The 18,515-nt window shown below is 49.7% G+C and overlaps 8 protein-coding genes across 8 annotated transcripts; 4 read left to right on the top strand and 4 right to left on the bottom strand.

Annotated features, from left to right (window-relative positions):
• The first annotated feature begins 2,567 nt into the window (after positions 1 to 2,567).
• ASPBRDRAFT_511698 (uncharacterized protein) lies at positions 2,568 to 3,072 on the top strand. The gene is made up of 2 exons (XM_067626678.1): positions 2,568 to 2,670; positions 2,742 to 3,072. Exon 2 carries the CDS (start codon positions 2,749 to 2,751, stop codon positions 3,007 to 3,009), a length of 261 nt encoding a protein of 86 aa, XP_067480900.1. The 5' UTR covers positions 2,568 to 2,670; positions 2,742 to 2,748; the 3' UTR covers positions 3,010 to 3,072.
• Positions 3,073 to 4,917: 1,845 nt separating this feature from the next.
• Positions 4,918 to 6,092, top strand: ASPBRDRAFT_511701 (uncharacterized protein). The gene is made up of 3 exons (XM_067626679.1): positions 4,918 to 5,445; positions 5,720 to 5,982; positions 6,035 to 6,092. The coding sequence occupies exons 1-3, from the start codon at positions 5,231 to 5,233 to the stop codon at positions 6,058 to 6,060; spliced, it is 504 nt and encodes a 167-aa protein (XP_067480899.1). The 5' UTR covers positions 4,918 to 5,230; the 3' UTR covers positions 6,061 to 6,092.
• Positions 5,992 to 6,869, bottom strand: ASPBRDRAFT_511734 (uncharacterized protein). Its single transcript, XM_067626680.1, has one exon. The coding sequence runs from the start codon at positions 6,699 to 6,701 to the stop codon at positions 6,177 to 6,179; it is 525 nt and encodes a 174-aa protein (XP_067480898.1). The 5' UTR covers positions 6,702 to 6,869; the 3' UTR covers positions 5,992 to 6,176.
• Positions 6,870 to 7,854: 985 nt separating this feature from the next.
• Positions 7,855 to 11,580, bottom strand: ASPBRDRAFT_28855 (uncharacterized protein; the record flags this gene model as incomplete). Its single annotated transcript, XM_067622568.1, has 4 exons — positions 7,855 to 9,496; positions 9,559 to 10,731; positions 10,782 to 10,900; positions 10,954 to 11,580. The coding sequence occupies 4 exons, from the start codon at positions 11,578 to 11,580 to the stop codon at positions 7,855 to 7,857; spliced, it is 3,561 nt and encodes a 1,186-aa protein (XP_067480897.1).
• A 2,027-nt stretch (positions 11,581 to 13,607) lies between these two features.
• Positions 13,608 to 14,519, top strand: ASPBRDRAFT_122049 (basic secretory family protein; the record flags this gene model as incomplete). The annotated part of the gene is made up of 1 exon (XM_067617484.1): positions 13,608 to 14,519. The coding sequence occupies one exon, from the start codon at positions 13,608 to 13,610 to the stop codon at positions 14,517 to 14,519; it is 912 nt and encodes a 303-aa protein (XP_067480896.1).
• A 545-nt stretch (positions 14,520 to 15,064) lies between these two features.
• Positions 15,065 to 16,285, bottom strand: ASPBRDRAFT_194579 (mitochondrial 54S ribosomal protein mL44; the record flags this gene model as incomplete). Its single annotated transcript, XM_067620767.1, has 1 exon — positions 15,065 to 16,285. One exon carries the CDS (start codon positions 16,283 to 16,285, stop codon positions 15,065 to 15,067), a length of 1,221 nt encoding a protein of 406 aa, XP_067480895.1.
• A 107-nt stretch (positions 16,286 to 16,392) lies between these two features.
• Positions 16,393 to 17,110, top strand: ASPBRDRAFT_511631 (uncharacterized protein). The gene is made up of 3 exons (XM_067626675.1): positions 16,393 to 16,666; positions 16,732 to 16,914; positions 16,989 to 17,110. The coding sequence occupies exons 1-3, from the start codon at positions 16,500 to 16,502 to the stop codon at positions 17,044 to 17,046; spliced, it is 408 nt and encodes a 135-aa protein (XP_067480894.1). The 5' UTR covers positions 16,393 to 16,499; the 3' UTR covers positions 17,047 to 17,110.
• Positions 17,111 to 17,174: 64 nt separating this feature from the next.
• ASPBRDRAFT_28852 (ribokinase family protein) lies at positions 17,175 to 18,506 on the bottom strand (the record flags this gene model as incomplete). The annotated part of the gene is made up of 3 exons (XM_067622567.1): positions 17,175 to 18,037; positions 18,095 to 18,355; positions 18,431 to 18,506. 3 exons carry the CDS (start codon positions 18,504 to 18,506, stop codon positions 17,175 to 17,177), a joined length of 1,200 nt encoding a protein of 399 aa, XP_067480893.1.
• Positions 18,507 to 18,515: the final 9 nt, after the last annotated feature.

The following is an 18,515-nucleotide window of genomic DNA, read 5'->3' as shown; positions in this document are numbered from 1 at the left end:
GTGACTTGCAGGTATGCGCAGTCTAGTTGGAAGCGACAGGGCAAAATTCGAACGGATGTGCTGCTCAAGACGTCCCGTATGGTCACTACAGATTAGAAGTATGGACCCCGTTATGTGACAAGACCTGTCGCGACACCAAACTTCGGTCGCGATGTGTTAACGAAAGAGGCGCACTGGGAGCCAGGGCGCTGATGCTCCAGAGTCTCTCAGTTGAAAGGGTATGAGTCGAAATCCCCGCAGAACGATGGACCGGCAATGAAGCAAGAGTGAACTGATACACTCAGACAAACGCCCCCCGAAAAGCATCCCCGCCAGTGTGGACAATATCCTTTTCGAATGAGTGCTTCACCAGATCTGGAGAAAGGGGAGGGGAGAAAAGGAAAGGGGACGAGAATTTTAAGGAAGAATGAGTCCACAAGAAAGAAAAAATAGAAAAGGAGCTAGCATAATTCGTACAGAGCAGGGACACAATAAACTTCAAGACCCGAATTGCTCATTACAATTGCTCCGATTGCGGTCCAGAAAGAACTAAGACTTGGGGCTGAGCTGCAGTTGACGCCATAGTGTGCTTGAGCCCAAAGGCCAGTCAATGAAGGGGAAAGCCATGAGTAAGAGAAATCCGTTAACTGACCCCCAAAGAATCCACCATCGGAAAAGAGGGTCCCGTTCCAGCTGGTGACTGAGCGGAGAAGTTCAAAACCTACGAAGGGAGAATTGTATCGGGGAAAGAGGTATGGATCGTCACTCGACAGAGAAGGACAACGAACCGGGGAGTGACCCAGCAACGACATGATCATCGCCCAGTGGACACATGTACCTCACAAGTACTGCAGACGAACGATCCCAGTACGATGTAGTCTACTGTAATGCGAGTGTTGAGTAATTGCAGCAAACACCGGACTGCCGTTGAAAGTTCAGGACATTTGTTGGAGGAACCGTGAGGAGGATCAATCATTGGACGATGTTGTTCCAGACGCAGTGGAGCCAAAGTGGGAGGCCAGTTCGGCGGTTCCTGGGATCTGTGTAACACCGAGGAAAAGTACTAACCGAGGCTACACTATCACTGAACGCTTATGATCGTCTTTGGATCTCCAAGGAATTCACGAAAATGATATCCAGTGGTGTTCGGAAGCTGGTTCTTTACCATTCAACGGCCAGATTGTGGCTTCCGACTACATTTACTCCTAGATCGGAATGCAGATGCTCATCACTGATTTTTCACACATAACGAAACCACCAAGTGAAGAAAAAAAAAAAAAAGGGTCTTCTTGAGTGATATGCATGAATCAAACTCAACTGGAATCGAAAACGAGGCAACAAGCGCTAAGGATCTGGGCGTGGGACGTGGCTGGATGGATCGACATGTCGTCGGGCTCATCTGATAACTCTGTTGTCGAGGTTCGCTCCATTACCTGCAGACCCGCAGCCCAATCACCTGCCTATTCTGGTGCTCCGGCGGGAAATTTTTCATCTTCTGCCGTCTTCTCCCTTCTTCTCCTTTCCTACGGTGTAAATCTTCATCTTCTGTCACGAACCCTCAGATGAAACTTTCATAGGTCGGTCTCCGTATAACACCATTTTTGGGTTACTCTATAGGTCAACCCCATCAATGCAAATTTGTATGCGCTGAATATTCAACCCCCACCAGGACTTCAAGTTTTGACTCTTTCTGCCCCGCTTGGGCAGGTACGACCTCTGCAACACTACTGTTGTGTTACCCAGTTAAAACATGATTGAAACGAAACAACATCCCGCTGTGGCAGTCAAGTCCCGCAAACTCAATTATTATTATGTATCTAGGATGATGCCATAGTAATCTAAGAATCAAGAATATATTGCATGAACTAATTACGAAAGCATTCCATGATTCTAGAATAATGTAGCGTCCCTTCTATCCCTGAATAAGTGAAATATTGACTACAATTTATCCACAATCCCACTTCTGATCGGGCCCGCCGATGGAGTAGCCCAAGTTATCAGATGGCGCGGCGCGTTCTTCCCAATTCTCACTTAAGTAACCCCCATTCATCGGGCACCACCACCAATTTCCGCTCGCACCCCCTGACTATCTACTTTGCACACTAATCAATCCCTGAAGAACAACTACTCTCGTATCGAATTCAGATACTAGGGGGGCGGAAATATGACATAGTGCTATCGAGTTAGTGCGACTGGTCAGCGCCTTGAAATTTCAGTTTCCTTTATCTAATCTGATCAGTCAACAATACCCCTGAGTCCGACAGTGTGCCCCCGCGGTTGGTAAATCTGATTAGATGCAGATCTGATTAGATAGGTCCTGCGTGTTTGACCCTCCATTCTCGCCCAGACGATCGACCAACGTGATGTAAGGGACGGGCGACAATCTTTGTTCTTGTTTAAACATTCACTGCGATGTGTCGCCTGATCTGACGCGTAGCCGCGAATTCGCGTATCGTATTCGTGTATCATATCCAACATGTCTCCGCTGCCGTATGCACTTGCCCATGATACGTACTTGCCTCAACGCGTGTGTAGTTGCTTCCTTTGTTAGCTTTTTGTCTTTGCTACTTCCTGATGAACTCCTAACCCTACTTCATTTCCTCTTACTTGTCGGCCTCCTTTCCATCTTACCCTTCTACATGTGACATCTTCCATGGCTTGTTGGGTGTCCGCCCAGTGACTGGTGACTCAGTTGAGTGAATCGATCTTCCTTTCCCACTACATTGATTTACATGGCTAATGTGTACAAATTCCATTTTTAGGTCACTGATGTGTTCCTATCATTACCCCCGTGGCCTGAAGGTCTCGGCGTGTTGTTGGGGCTTCACTCGGCACATTTGCCTTGGTACCCCTTCTCGCCTGATGACCTCCCACTTCCTGTGGGCGCCTACAGCCATTATAGGCTGTTTGGCTTGGGCCACGGATACAACTGGGGAGGCGCTGCTGCCACGCCGGCCAGATCACCTGCACACCGGCGTCCGCTCGTGCCACACCGTGAGCCTCATGGAGATCTGCGAAGGCCTTTGGTAAACGCTTTGTGCCTTGAAAGCGTCCCCTCCAATGCGTTTCTCAACTACCTATAGTTGAGAAACGGGGCGAGTGTGGCATCTAAGCGGACGCCGGTCTGGCTGCAGCGCCTCTCAGGCACAAGATGTCTAGAATTCACATCGATGTCCAGGTCGGGACCTTGGAAGCGTCGTTGATTTTAGCTTGCTTCTCTTTCTCGGTGTTTTTCGTTTCATTCTGTTTTGTTGCTGTGTTGTTTGCGTTTTTGCCATTTTGGAGTCACACGAGTGGCTCGAGGCGTTCTTTGCCAGAATAGACGCAAAGGCTACGCAGTTAGTGCGTTTTAGGAGTGAATCCTCCAGAATCAGTGCCGCTAGGCTATCCGGTAAAAGACTAGAATTCTGAGTCAACAGACTCAGAACGCGCATCATTTCGGGAACAGTTGTTCCTGGGCATCTTTCAAATTGCTCTTGTCTGCAGGTTATTCATCTTGCAAAGACCCGCCGCATTTCCCCAATGCCCCCCGTCTTCTCTTCTCCTCTTCTTCGAGAACATTTGTGTTGTAACAACCTTTCAGCCAACTTTCAAGAACTTCTCAAACCATGCCGTTTTCTTCATCGTTGTCCTGGAAGCCTTTCTCCTGAGCAATCATATCCAAAAAGTTGCTCTGTCTCTTCGATTTATCTTGTTCAGCCTTGTCCCTATACAGCTGTGTACCGTGGATTTTCTAACCAGTTGTCGTCTAGGATTCACATGTATGTTAAGGTGAGGAGTGTAAAGCTGTTGATTTCTTAGCCTCTTGTTCTTGTTATGATCACTTGCTTGTTTTAGTTTGCAGGGTTGTTTATCTCCACCTATGATTCGATTGAAACAGGTGGCTGCTCTGAAAGCCTTTCTCACAAGGATAAAACCCAACGCAACGGAGTTGGCGGCTATCCAAGGTCGTGGCACCTACTTCGATCCAATTCGGGTCAAATCATACATATATTCCTTGGACCTGTGAAGAAGCCACTGCAGCAGATGAAGGCAGTGGCTACTGGCCGGAGATGCTAATTTGGTGGCAGTGCCTCTTTACCAAGCACAAGATGCTTCATTGTGGTATGTGTTGTTGACTTGTGTCCTGTTCTGTTGCTTATGTTGATGTCTTCTTCTCTACAGCACTTCTTGATGTTCATCGTACTTCAACGTCTTCAGAATATCGACCTCTAAACGACTCCACCACCCGTTCTCCTTCCTGTGCCTATCTTGCTTGGTTTGGCTTTTTTGCTCGCGTTTCTAGTAATCGAAAGTATGCATCCAAAGGAAAGGGGGGATTGCGAGAATGGATACAAAAGGTACAGATTTGGTGGCAGCGCTGAGAAATCTCAACTTGGCAATCGATGCCCAGGATCAGTTTCCAACGTCATTCTTGATGTTACAGTGGGCACAGCTGACTTATCGTTGGTAGTTGCTTTGCTTCCATTTCTTGGAGTCGCCTGCTCTCTGGTTATTTGCACTGCTCTTCATTGTGTTACAGTCACGAGTGTGGCTCGAGGCACTTTTCACAGAAATGGAGGCAAGGGCCACGGCATTTGCTCTTGTTTGCAAGTTGATGATCCTGCAAAGCCCTGGGGCTTGACCCTGACAGCCCCCTCTTCTCTTCTTTTCTTCTCTACAACCCATCTTCAAGAACATTGTCTTGTAAAAGCCATTCAAACAACGTTCAGAAACTTCTCAAATCGCACCGCTTTCAACTTCTTTGTCCTGAAAGCCTTTTTCCCAATAACATAATACTCCAAAAAAAAACTTGTTTTGGTCATGCGTTGATTTTTTAACAAGATGTCTGGGATACACATCGGAGTCCAGGTGGTGACTTTGGAATTTGTTTCCTTCTGTTCTCCTGCACTGTTGTCTACATTTTCGTTGTTCCAGAGTCACGCGGGTGGCTTGAGGCAGTATTTGCCAGAATGGACACAGAGGCCACCCAGTTAGTGGCGATTTTAAAAAATCTGTACTTGGCCAAGGTTAGTATCTCCAGGGGTGTGAAGTAGCTATTTGTTTGTTTGTTTCACTTTGCCTTGACTTAATACCTTCTAATCAGGATGGATTTTAGGTCACGCTCAGCTTAGCCAAGCTCACTTTGCCAGCTGTTGGGATATTTCTCTCCTTCGGATGATCGGATAAACGCGATATATCGTTCTTGGTCTAACGGTTAGCGCGTCGACAACAACGATACTTCGAAGCTAGAAGACTCATCATCAATATAATGATGGGAGGTACACAGCTTGTGTTTATTTGGATCTTCTTTGCTTACTCTTTTTGCAAGAACATCAATTTGCAACGTCCACAGGACTTTTCCCCGGGCGGTTGTAAAGAGCCCTGTGAAGACGCCACTACACCCTGTCAAGCGACCGGCGTCTCGAGTCAGCAGAGGAACCGGTCTGGCTGCAGCGCCTCTCAGGCACAAGATGTTTCGCTGTGGTATGTATTGTTTGTGTTTTGTTCTGTTATTTATGTTGATGTCTTCTTTCCTGCAACACTTCTCTTGACTTCGCTTCCAAATCGTCCTTCCAAATCGTGAAACACTTTCCAAAACCACACTGTCTCCTCTTTGTTCTTGTCTGAAAGCTTCTTTTGCGAAAGAGAATAACATCAAAAAAAAATTGTTCCACTGTTTTACCTTGCTTTGCTCTGTTCTTGTCTGTACTGTGTTTGTTGAGGTTTTTGTTTCTTGTATTAACGAAAAGTCGTCTAGGATCAACTTCAATATCATGGTGGGGACTGTTGAATTATCATTTCCTCTTAGTATTGTGGCTCTTTTAGGTCTTTTTCATTTGTTTTTATTCGCAGGATTGTTTATCTCCATATATGTTGTGATTGAGACGCAAGTGGCTGCCTTGAAGGCCTTCTTGGCAAACATGGAACCAAAATCAACAGAGCTGGTTGCGGTATCAAAGAACATGAATCTAGCTATCGATGCTAAAGTCAGTCTCTTCAACGGTGTGAAAAAGCTATTTGGTATGTTTCACTGTTCCTTGGCTTGGTACTTTCTAATCACGGCGAAGTTCAGGTTTGAATATATCGTTCTTGGTCTAACGGTCAGCGCGTCGACAACAACTCTCAAGTCAGTAGAGACGCCGGTTTGGCGGCAGCGCCTCTCTACCAGGCACCAGATGTTTCATTGTGGTATGTCTTGATGAATCGTGTTCTGTTTAGTTCTTCTCCTTCGCTTCCCCCTTTGCATCTTCAAAAATGATTTTGTCTTTTGTGCTTTGTTTAGTCTCGTTTTGATATGTGTCGTTGTACCGTTGAGCCTGTTTTTTAAACTGAATGTCGTCCAGGATCCATGTCGAGGCACTATTTGTCAAGATGGCGTCCAAGGCCACGGCCTTTGCTCTGGTTTGCAGGTTGATCATCTTGTTAAAGACCCAGCGCATTTCTCCGACGCCCCCGGCTTCTCTTCTCTTCTTCTTTCCTACAACACCAAAGCTATGATAGACGGAGTGAAGAAGAAGAAGAGGAAGAGGGGGAGGAAGAGGAGGAAGAGGAGGAAGAGGAGGAAGAGGAGGAAGAAGAGGAAGAAGAGGAAGAAGAGGAAGAAGAGGAAGAAGAGGAAGAAGAGGAAGAAGAGGAAGAAGAGGAAGAAGAGGAAAAGAAGAAGAAGAAAAGAGGGAGTCATGGCGGCTACCTACCTGTGCTTCTAGGGATGAGACCCTTTGCTGTCTGCGAATGGCCATTCGACCATCCGGCAAACACTTGGGTCTGAGCCCGGCGTCACAGAGGGAAGCCCCAGAGGGGAGAAGCAAGCAAGCAATGTTTTTGATAATGCAGATTTAGGAGTATTCGTGAAAATCTTGAAAACCTTGTAGACGATTGCTGAGGAGTGAGGTGCTATGGAGAAGAAAAGAAAAGAATAGTTGAAGCGCAGAGTGAGGTGGTGTAGGGAAAGGAAACAAGGAGAGAATAGTGGAGGGAATTCACGGGAGCCTGAGGAGTGTTGGAGGAAAGTGCGATACCAGCGCAGGCAAGAGAGCAGATACGAGTAACACAAAAGAAGCAGATGCGAGACAGAATCAATGAGAATAAGGGAGCATAAGCCGGTTTCTTAAAGGACACGGGCAAAGTCTCCCAGAATTCCACAAGAACTGGGGAACTCGAAGTGGGTGCCATGGGGGTAGATGCTGAAGATGCTTGGTAGTTATCGTCGTCATCACCATCATCATCATCATCATCATCCCACAACTTATGTCCAACACTGATGGGACAGCATGATGAGGATCTCTCTGCCTTATACCACTCATCATATTTCACTCATCATACTCTCCGGTCTTTCTCTGCTCCCACTGCCGTAATTCCTGGCCCAGTAGTTGCTCCGCGTGATTGTATAGTCCCCAATATCTTCGTAGTGTACAATTATCGCCCATCGAAATAGCAAGTCATACAGTTTCCTTCCCTATAACAGCTTGAGCTGGCTGAAACGGTCCTGTCAATCAGTCATCACCCAAGTGATGGACAAGTGAGACATGGAGTGTACATGTGTCTAGAGTGATCCCGAGAGTAGAAGCAGGGAGCGTCTTCTCAATATCTACCAAAGTACCAATCTCTCAATGACTTCGCCGAACCCATGCTTCGGATGAAGGTTTCCTTGGAACCCCTTGGCTCAAGTTGGAAGAGTCATCCCCAAGACCCTTACGTTTACAGTCCCATCTATTGCAGAGATGCAGGCAACTCGGTTTCGGCACAATGTACAATGATGTCAATCAAAGATATATGAATGTGATTCATTGAGTCCTATCAATAACGGATTGAGTCTTAATGATAACGATGCCAACAAGAATGATGCTAACAATAGCAATGCTAATAATAGAACACAGTAATAATAGGCCTCACTCACAACTCCTCCATGGCAATGAAATACAGAAGCAAGTTTCGAGTGTTCTCAGAAACCTGACCAATGATTCTCCAAAACTTCTCGTCATCGGCAGTCATCGTATGCAAGTGTACACACAGCTGCGTCACTTGTCGCCGGATGTAGGCTTGCTCGGACGCTAAAAACTTGCCAGCAAGATCACCCAACCTCTCCACGACATCCATAGGGAGACGAGCTGCACGAGAAGTCATTTGACGCAAAATATCAGTAAGGATGTTGAAAACCATAAGGATGGCACGGTCATTGAGCGACGCTTCCTCCGCAGAGACAACGTCCACAACAGCATTAACGATATCCTCAAACTCTGCCGCGCTCACCATTTCCTCCGCGGCCTCTTTCAAAACAATCGCCATGTAGCATGTCGTGTCGTAATTTTTTCTGGCCCTGATGATGGATTTGATTATACGAGATGCATATTCCCCCAATGTCATCGTGGACCCACCATTGTCCACGAGTCGTTTCATATGTCTGAACGTGTAACGCACGGTGATAAGCACCTGGGCTTTGGGGTCAAGTGGGCGCCCGGTGTATTGCTGCTTTTCGTCAGGTGCTCTCTCGAGTTCGCCCAGAAGGGCATCTAGAAGCTCGGAGTATTGCTCTTCTTTGTCGAAAAGCCTATCGTGAAATTCAATTAGCCCCTGCAGTTTGTGGTACCCATGAATATCCATACTCTTAGAGTGAATCCTGGGGATTCCCTTCTCAAGAGTCTGTCTCGCTTTCAATGGGTCCTTGGAGCGGGGACTGATGCTTCGACGTCTCTCCTCGAAGCGTTTTTGCGCTGCCTCAAACTTCGGACAGCGATGCGTCGCCGTGTCGTTACTCGGTCCGTTAGAAGGACGTGTACGCGGCACATGTAACGACGGAAGACGTTGTAAAGATGTCTGTGGTGACCTATTGTCACGATGATCTGGTTCATTCTTCGACAGTTCCTCAAGAGCATTGTTTTTCGGTGCATCGCGAGGGGCTGATGGATTGGTAGATGGTTTTGTCTCTTTCGGGACAGAGTTTTCATTGCCCTTCGCAATAGGAGAAGATGGTTTTGTCTCTTTCGGGACAGAGTTCTCATTGCTCTTCGCAATAGGGGACGATGGTTTGGGCAAAGGAATCTCGCGCAGTCTCAGAGGGTCTGTCACTACGATAGGGTGGTGTACAACAGTGGAAGACAGGCTGACAGACCGCTCTGCGGCTTCGTTCGCCATTTCATCGCTCTTTTCCTTGGTGTCTTCGTAAATGACGACCTGGTTTGTCGCTCTGTCTACAGGTTCCTTTAGATCTGGCGTGGCCGGGCGCATCGGCTCAAGCCGTCGGCTCTTCCCCATCGGCCGCATAGGTGCGGAGGACAAAGATGAGACCTGAGGAGCCGACTCAGGCCGCGGGGTCATAGCAGTGTTTGGTGCGAGATGTGCTTTCTTCTGTGCTGCGATCGCCTGTTTCAATGCACTTCTTCCCGGAATAACTTTGGTGCTGCTTGTAGTGGCTTTCTGAGATGTAGTAGAACATTTCGAAGCATTTCGGTCTGCAGTTTGCGTGTTGCCAGCAGCCGGATTAGCTGGATCTTTCTCCAGCAGTGACCGTGACTTGGGGTCAAGGTCAGACATGATACTGTAGTCTATTAGCCAATCTATTCACCAGGGTCACAAAACAGCTTGAAATTGGAAACTCACAATTTGGCTTTCTGAGGCCAGACGCTGTGGTATGTCCAGAATGTCTTTCTCATTGCCTCACGAACACCGGGATTAGCATCACCAAGTCCCTTCTTGAGACTTCTCTCGATGAGCTCGATTCCACCGCCGTGTTCAATGGAGGACTTATGATCAGCCTGTTTGTTGATTAGAGTCTTATACCATCCAGCTGAGTACAGGCGCAACTGGACGTTTTTGTCTTGCGAAGCGGCGTAGACATGCTGGAGAATTCGATGAGTGTATGACACGTTTCCAATAACAATGTCAACAGTGAGGTAGCCGTTTTGCGCCGTGATTTTCTTCATACCGGCGCAGAGTTTGATGAGATTTTGCAGGATGATCTCCATCATCGGATCAATTCTAGGGCCACACTTTCGGGCGAGATCCTGAATGAGCAGACAACCGTTTGTGCCCATAGTAGTTCGCAGCGAGTTCACGACTTTGAAAATTCCATCCAGGATCGACTTGATAGCAGCTACAAAAGTCTGAGAGTACGCATGAGGCGCATTGCCATGCGTGAGTCGGCGTAGCGTAATGACACTCTTTTCACGATGCATCCAGTTATCTTCGGACTCACGTCCTTCGAAATATGGTGCCATTATACGCACGTGTTCATCTATCTCTCGAGAGGATGAAACGATGAGTGGTTCCACGTCGGAAGCTATTGGCTGTTCGACGCGAGAGGCCGGTGTTTGGCCGACACGCGAGGTCGGTTTCTCGTCAACACGCAAGGCCGGTCCTTGGTCAACACGCGAAATCGGTTTCTCGTCAACACGCGAGGCCGGTCCCTGGTCGATTCGTGAGGCCGGTCTCTGGTCAACACGCGAGGCTGGTCCCTGGTCGATTCGCGAGGCCGGTCTTTGGTCAACACGCGAGGCCGGTCTCTGGTCGATTCGCAAGGTCGGTCTCTGGTCAACACGCGAAGCTGGTCTCTGGTCAACACGCGAGGCTGGTCTCTGGTCAACACGCGAGGCTGGTCTTTGGTCAACACGCGAGGCCGGTCTCTGATCAATACGCGAGGCCGGTCGTGAAAGATGGTCAGACTCGTCAGATTCCAGGCCAAGATTCGTCAAAATCATGCTGACAATGGACCTTCTGACATTGAATTCACTCAATTGCCTCTTGAGGTCTGCCTTCGCATGCGCGGGTGCATTCCTAAGTCAAGTTAGCGGCAGAGACTCGAGGAGAAGACCAACGAAACTTACTGGAACAGCTCGACAATGGTCACCTTGGCCGTATCTCTGACGGCACTATCGGCGTCCTCGAGACATGCCACAAGACTAGGGACATACGGGCGGAAGAGCAAACCATATTGCTTAGCCATCTGCCAGTGGAGTTTGGTCAGCTTTGCTCAGGATCGATCGGAGTGAGACTTACATTAGCTAGCCAGATCATGCTCATTTCTCTAGCTCGGTTGTTTTTGCCAACAAGGGCCGTGCCCAGCACATGTTGTTCGACTTCATGGCTAGCTGCAGGCCAAAAGTCAGTGAACGCTTGGGCCGCCTGTGCTCTGACCCGCTCCTTGTGATCGCCCAGGCGTTCCAGGAGCAACGGGTAAAGGTGGCGAGCCTGCGAAGCAACTACATTATGCTGTTCCTGAATAAAAAGTCGCTTCAAAAAGTGACCCATCGTAGAGAAACCAGCAGACAGAAGTGCCGAGTGTTGAGAGGAAATTGACAGACGCAACGATTCAAAAATCGGTGGAACTGCGCTCTCTGGGACATTCTTCTGTTTGATATCGGACTTCACTGCATTTAAGAAGCTGACCTTGGCGTCAATGGCCAAGTTCAAGTTCTTCAAAACTGCCACCAGTTCGGTGGCTTTCGGTTCCATCTCTGCAATCCACTCTTTCACATTGGACGCATAACTTTCGATAATAAAAAAGGCAAGCAAAAAAGCCAAAGAAAACAAAACAAGCCGGAGGATGCCAAAAAAGGCCAAGAATACAAGAAGAAATGCGACTTCAGCAGAGCCGAGCGTGACTTCGAATCTGTACTTGAGCATCGTTAGACAATTGAGAGTGGAAACATGTAACAGACAACAAAACAGAATGACAAGGCAATTTTTTTAAGCTATTTTTCTAGTTTTCGAGGACAACAAAAACAAGCAGTGAACACAGAGTCTTTTCAGAAGTGAAGTTTGCAGAATTCAAGCAGAGTTCAAGTGGAAGTCTTGAGCGGTTTGACTCGAGAAGTTGTGTTGTAGAGGAGAAGAGGAGAAGAGAAGAGGGGGGCATCGGGGGGAGTCCATAAACCAACAACAACATGATGGCGCTGAGGAAAGTGCACATACCTGCTATATTGGGCAGTCGCGATGAGGAGGATGACGGGAGACGGTGAATGAGGGGAGGCAGGCAGGGAGGGAGTTGTTACGATCTGAGCTCTGATCTGGAGAGGGAAGGAGGAAGATGAGGTTGCGACGAGGGTTGCAAAGTGACGCAGTGACGGGGAAACTTCGAAGCGCTTATCGCCGCGCCTGTTTCGCTTATCGGGCCGACGCGACTCCACCAGCCTGGTTTACTTCAAACGATGACAGCGAGGCGATCGGTATGTAGGGGTAGCTATATCGGAGAAGCAATCGCTGAGTGCAGGCAGGTGTGTTACAATGCATGGGAAAGATGTGGGTGGTTTGTTTCGTTGGATGATCGCAAATTGAGGGGTGGTCGATGATCGGGCGGCGGCGCGCTGTCCCTGAATCTTTTTTATTTTTTTCCCTCGCTTTGTTTACCCGCAATGATTCACCCCGTTTTGGGTAAACAAGTGGGGGACTGGAACTTTTTCGTCTGCAGCCACACGAATCGATTGTTGTTATGGCAGCTGCCCAACTGTTGTTGATGAACTGCGAGTTCTGGACTCTAATTATGACTGTGCTCATACAGAGTATCTAATTATTGTGGTTCTGAGTCTCATTGATCTTAATAATATTCTCTTCCCCCCTTTATCTTCTTCTTCATCTGCCCTGATTCTTGGTCCCCTGCCGCACTACGCGTAGTACTAGTAGTACTCCTCTCATCTACCCCTATTTCCCTTTCTCCCCTTGTTTCCGGCCGGAAGGTGCGGGTGACCTCTTACTAACTAAAGGTGGACCGTGGGGATAGACTCGTTTTCGGTTGCAGTCTTATCGATAGTCAACTCCACGGCCAAGACACCTCACCAATCCAGCATACATGGTACTAGTACATTCTATTAGATTCGAGAATAGCAATAGACGATCCTTTCTGACTGGTAATTTGAAATATGATGTCAGATTCGGAGAAAAAATGCGCTGGATACTATAGTTGAACTACTGTATGCGATCGAGTGGGAAATTGCGCCTACGTGTTCCTTCTACTCTTTCCTCCCCTGAAATATATAATCGCAACTCTTCCGTGGAACGAACAGTAAACACCCGCAGCCCGAGCAACCAAACACTGAAGGTGAGTCATCAATTGGAAATGTACTACTACTAACGTTAGACGCCATATACTCAGCGCAAAGTCCCTAGAGTACTAGCATAAGACCAAACAATTAATTGTATCTGAACAATGAATATTAAAGAGGTTAAATCCTGCATTTTGAAACTAATCACAAACCACAGCCAGTCACACTGCAAGTGGGTTTAATTAGACTGCAGCAACTCCACTCGATCGCCGCGCCGCGCGGTGGATCACTCAAAAAGAACGGCGGGCACTTGGACCAGCCTCGGTGTCACAGCGCGCGCAAGCGCGATGCAACAAGCGAACCTGACGGTCGGTGGAGGGGCTCGCGTTAAGCATCAATTGATCAACTTTAATTCGGTTTCTTCAAGATGAATTGTCCGTAGTAGTCTGGTCGGCGCTTGATTGGCGGGCTTCCGCGATCCCTGCGGCGGCTATGCTGCATGCGCTACTGACTAGACGACGCCATACTTCAAGCCTTCAACCTTGCTATAAGCGACGCAGTAATCCTCCGTCTTAGACTATTTCAACTCCTACTGCTGCAACTCCTTCCCCTCTTCACTCTTTAGATAAAGTCATACACTACGGAGTAGTTATACTACTCCTCTTGGATACAATGTCAACACCCCAAGCCACACCTTCACCACTCCCACCGCAACAACAACCACCACCACCATCAACCAGCTCTAAACCACCACCTCCCTCCCAAGACCAGACTATCCTCCAACCCACACTCCGCCTCCACATCAACGACCTCCGCCATCCAGCCTCAAAAGCCTTCCTGACCCTCCTCCCCGACATAACCTCCACACTCACAACAGCCCTCTCAACCATCATCCAGCACTTATACACCCCTCCCGAACACCCTCACCCTCACCACCACCAAACACCAACCTTCACCCCAACCCCACCCCCAACCCGCTCCGTAACGCTCCTCCTCCGCGCCATCGACGGCGTAGCCTACACAACCGGAACCGAGCTCGACAACGACCACAAAGAAATCCACCTCTCGCTCTCCTACATCCAAACCATCACGACAAACAACAACAACCCCAACCCCACCGCCGAACTAACCGGCGTCCTCACCCACGAACTCGTCCACTGCTACCAGCATACCGCGCCCCCAGAATCTTCTACTACTACTACGACTCCCCCACCACCCCCTCCCGGCGGCTTAATCGAAGGAATAGCGGATTTCGTGCGCCTCAAGGCCGGATTGGAACCACCGCATTGGAAACGCCCCGCGTCGGCGAAGGAGAGAGCTGGGAAGTGGGACGAGGGGTATCAGCATACGGCGTACTTTCTGGCGTGGTTGGAGGATGTCAAGGTGGGTAAAGGGGCGGTCGGGATGCTGAATGATCGGTTGTTGAGGGTCGGGTATGTGGGTGAGAAGAGTGGTGATGAGTTCTGGAAGGGGCTTTTTGGGATGGATGTTTTGGAGCTGTGGGAGGAGTATGGGAGGTGGTTGGATGACGGGGGAGTAAAGAATGGCGGGTGTTGGGAGGATGAGATTGTTGATCGTGTTTGAAGTTGTATCTACGAGTAGTGGGTTGGCTTGGGTTGTGGGATGGTGATGGTTGATGGCGTCAAGATCTTGTCCAAGAAGGGTAGTTTCCTTAGGTAGGTAGGTAGGTGGAAGTACTACTTCTACTTAGTAGGTCCCGGTCACCGATCGGTCCATGGGTGTCCGTTGTGGAAGACCGCCGCCGGAGATGATTGCGCAAAGGTCCCATTGTTTCCAATAAAGTACATACCTCTATACTATACGTACTTCCCGTCTAGAGTACCCTCCCTCAACAAGGTAATCCCAAAGTCATCTCTAGCCAGACTTCAAAGATGCAATACAAAATATGAAAGAAAAGAAAAGCGTTTAAATCGGATAACATGAACATAGAAATAACATCAGTAGAAAAATAGATTTCCCATATTGTACAAATCCTTGCAATGGTGGAATAGATGAAGGGGGTAGCAGTATGTAATGTTGCATCGCTGTCAATCCCGCATTGACAACATCTATAACAGATATAATGTGTGACGCCGTTTCTGAAAATCTCTCTCATGCCCACTTTCTCTCTACACAATCACCTCGCCCAAGTCCACGTGCACCGGCTTCCAGGGAGCAGCTCCCTCTTCCTCCATCGAACTAGGCACACGCACGTTCAGCGGGCTGTACAGGTACCATCCCTTCAGGGCGGCGACGGCAGCCCTGGAACGAGCCTCGAGCAGACTGGCGCCAGCGCCCTCGCCCAACTTATCCTGACCAGAGTAGATGCCAACCACGAACACGGGGTGTCGGCTCTTGCGACCGGTTTCACTGATGATCCGGGCAACGGGCTGCTCGAAGTTCTCCCGAGCACACAGGCGAGCAAGATCCCGAGCGGGTTGGGAGAAGTTGAACAAGTCGGAGATGTTGAGGTGACGAGAGAGGAAGTGCTGCTCAAAGAACCGCTTGGCAGCAGGGCGGCCTGCGTGCAGGTAGATGGCACCCATCACAGCACGCACAAAGGTTGCGTTGGCCTGTTCGGCAGTCACGCCCTGAGTGTTCTGGGCGTCCTGCTTGGACTGTTCCGAGGGATCCTTGGGTCCCTTGACCGGGTCTCCGAACTCATTGTCGTAGACAACACTTGACGTGATGGACTTCCGCCAATGCGTCTGATCTTCGTGAGGTCTTGCGGTGCCAGTGACGGGCTTCGACTGCACATCAACTCCCGGGAGTACTCGGTTGAACTGCAGGTAGCCAGGGTCAACTTCTCCACCAGGAGCAGCAGCCGACTCCACACCCCATTCTCTCGCCATTGCGGCCAATGTCTTTGGCCCGACGTACGCATACATGGCTGCGAATATAACGGTCAAGGGGAGTCGGGGATACGTGCAGATGAGGTATTCGGAGGTGTAGTGTGTCAACAAATCGTGACCAAGGGTGGCCAGAGACTCATTGTTGAATTTGGGGTTGGGATCAGCTGAGGCGTCCACGAGAGAGCGAGCGAGGGTCTCGAGGGGTAATCGTGAAGGGAGGTAAAGTCGTGCGTGAAGCGCAGCCAGTTTGGCGGACTCGCGTGCGGCCTCGACCGGGGGAGACGGGAGTTGGTACTTCGACTGTCGGGAGGTAGGAGGGCGAATAGATGTCGCTAGAGGGTCTTCCTCGATCAATTGATCATTGGCAGCCGGCGCAGCAGGCGAAGCGGTCGATTGACGCCGGATGCCAGTGTAGAGACGGTGCTGCAGGCGGCCACCAGTCCGGGCCTGCGCCGAAAGGACCGAACTGCTCCATCGTTGGAGCTGCAGCCTCTTCATCTGGGCAACTGTGTGGATATGAGGCCGTAAATTAGAAAAATACCGAATTCAATCGAAATGACCGCCCGGGGACGTGGCGTGGAGTGTTCAAGACGGGGGCTGATCCAACTTGAGCCGGCACGAACTTTTGGTCGGTAGAGAAAAGTCGAGCTTCGGAGAAAGTCACGGGGTCTGGCGGTCGTGTGAGAATCGGCCAGGTGGCGCTAAACCTAATATGGATATAGCGTCACGGGGTCTGGGACGAGGGACGAACGACGGCCATTTCGGCTTCCAACCCGCCCAGAATAACGACGAGCTTCTCAGCGAGCCATTGTCCACGTCTTTTCCCTACGTTTACTATAGATACCCTCAATTCACAATGGGTGGAGGCGGCAAGATCCCGTATGCGACTCTCTCCCCACCCAGTACTGCCATTGCATCTGGAGTTGACTGAATTCTTTCCGCAGGTATCCCAAGGAAGTCTGGTCTCCCGCGGGTGGCTGGTACGCTCAGCCCGCGAACTGGAGGGTCAACACGGCCATCATGGGCGCGGCTGTCCTTGGAATCGTCGCTGTGACCTGGAGCATCAGTGCCGACCGTGAGCACCGTGACAAGATGCCTGAACCGGGCAGATTCTTCCCCAGTCGCTAGTCAGTCTCCCCAGCCAATCTCGTGCCATGTGTTTCTAAGCAGCAGTCATTGACTTTCTATTGCTTCTATCTAGCTGGAGCCGGGAAATCAGAGAACACGAAAAGCAACTGGCCGCCCAGAACCAGTCATAGAGCGGCAACGGAATGAAGAGGTAGTTTGGGGGGAAAATAGGTACCCGTGGTGGTTTTCTATGGCATGACAGGTTTTGTTTTATAATTTTGTGGGCTGTACGACAATAGAAGGGCGTTCTTCCAAACGGTCAGTTGATCTGAAAGTGCTTCTGAGGAGACTCTTCCAATGTTCGATACAGGCGCTGTGTGTACAGACGGACCCGTTCCGTGAACTCAGTCTCGTTCCAAAGCTCCTTCCCATCACTGGATGTAGACAGGCGAGGCACTCCGATCTGCTCCACCACGAAGCTGGCCGCCACAGTAGCGAAAATCAAGGCCGTCAAGACTCGGCTATGCTGCGCAGCAGCTTGGACTGCTTCCTGCCATGCCGTAGACTCTGCGAGGACCGAGTCAACAATGTTGGCCGGCTCTCTGCCTGTACTGACCATGCCTTGTGTCAGGGCACCTAGAAAAGAATTGCCCGCGCCAGTGGGGTCAATCACCGCCGACGCCCCTGAAGCACTGGGCTGATGATAGGCGGGCAGCCAGACCCTCTGGGATCTAGAGTAAGAGTAGCTGCCGTCTTTACCGGCTCTGATAACTAAATGACCGTTCCCATCAGGCCCGATACCTGACTCGAGGATCTTCTTGACGATGTTCTTCCCATAGTCGGTCTCTTCGCTCCAACCAGGCTGGCCAAACATCATTCCGAGTTCCAGTTCGTTGGGGCTCACAACATCTACTACTTGGTTTGCAGCGAGGAAACGCTCTTGCTCTTCTGGCGTGCATAGGTCCGGCACAGGTTCCCAAACAAAAATAGGTCTTTTCGTAGCGTGCTCCACTGGGGGAGCTTTGCCTGCTCGCTGTAGCTCCTCCCGTCTGCGCAAGATCGTCTGCACGATTGAGATGCAACGTGAGGAGGAGCAGACCATGTGGAAGGTTTTGGAGAAGACTTGGGAATCAGACAACATTTCTGGCTCCAAGCGCAACTTCGGGGTCAGGTATTTGAAGTCTGCGACCAATCAGTATTGTAATGTTGTAGTCGCAGATGATAAGAGAGGACACCAACCTCGCTTCTCATTCGGACCGTAACCATTCCAGGCTCTTGTGGTCAACCGACTGTGATCCTCTCGGAATACACAGTTCGTATCCCACGACTTGAGCAGATCGAGAACATCTGGAGGGAAGTCGGAGCCAACGTCCACAATCCAGCTCACGGCCTGCGAATGTTCTCTTCCGGTTACCAAGCGGGCACCAACGACAGCAAATGACGCTGCGCCTCCCAGAACATTCTTTACATTGGGTCTTGTCCCATCGAAGTCTATATCGTCTATACAATAGAAAAAGAGGAGTTTCGTAAGTACATAGTGCGATTTCGACTGCGTATGGGTAGATCATGGCGTACCAAGAATGAACATGCCCATTGTGCAGAAGTCCACATTGTCTCTAGAGTGCTCCGAGGAGCCATGGCCTTCCAACATGGTTACGGA

Source organism: Aspergillus brasiliensis (assembly GCF_001889945.1).
Source record: "Aspergillus brasiliensis CBS 101740 unplaced genomic scaffold ASPBRscaffold_4, whole genome shotgun sequence".
NCBI lineage: Eukaryota > Fungi > Ascomycota > Eurotiomycetes > Eurotiales > Aspergillaceae > Aspergillus > Aspergillus brasiliensis.
Note: the sequence above shows the minus strand (reverse complement) of the source record. Positions and strands in the feature narration are given on the sequence as shown.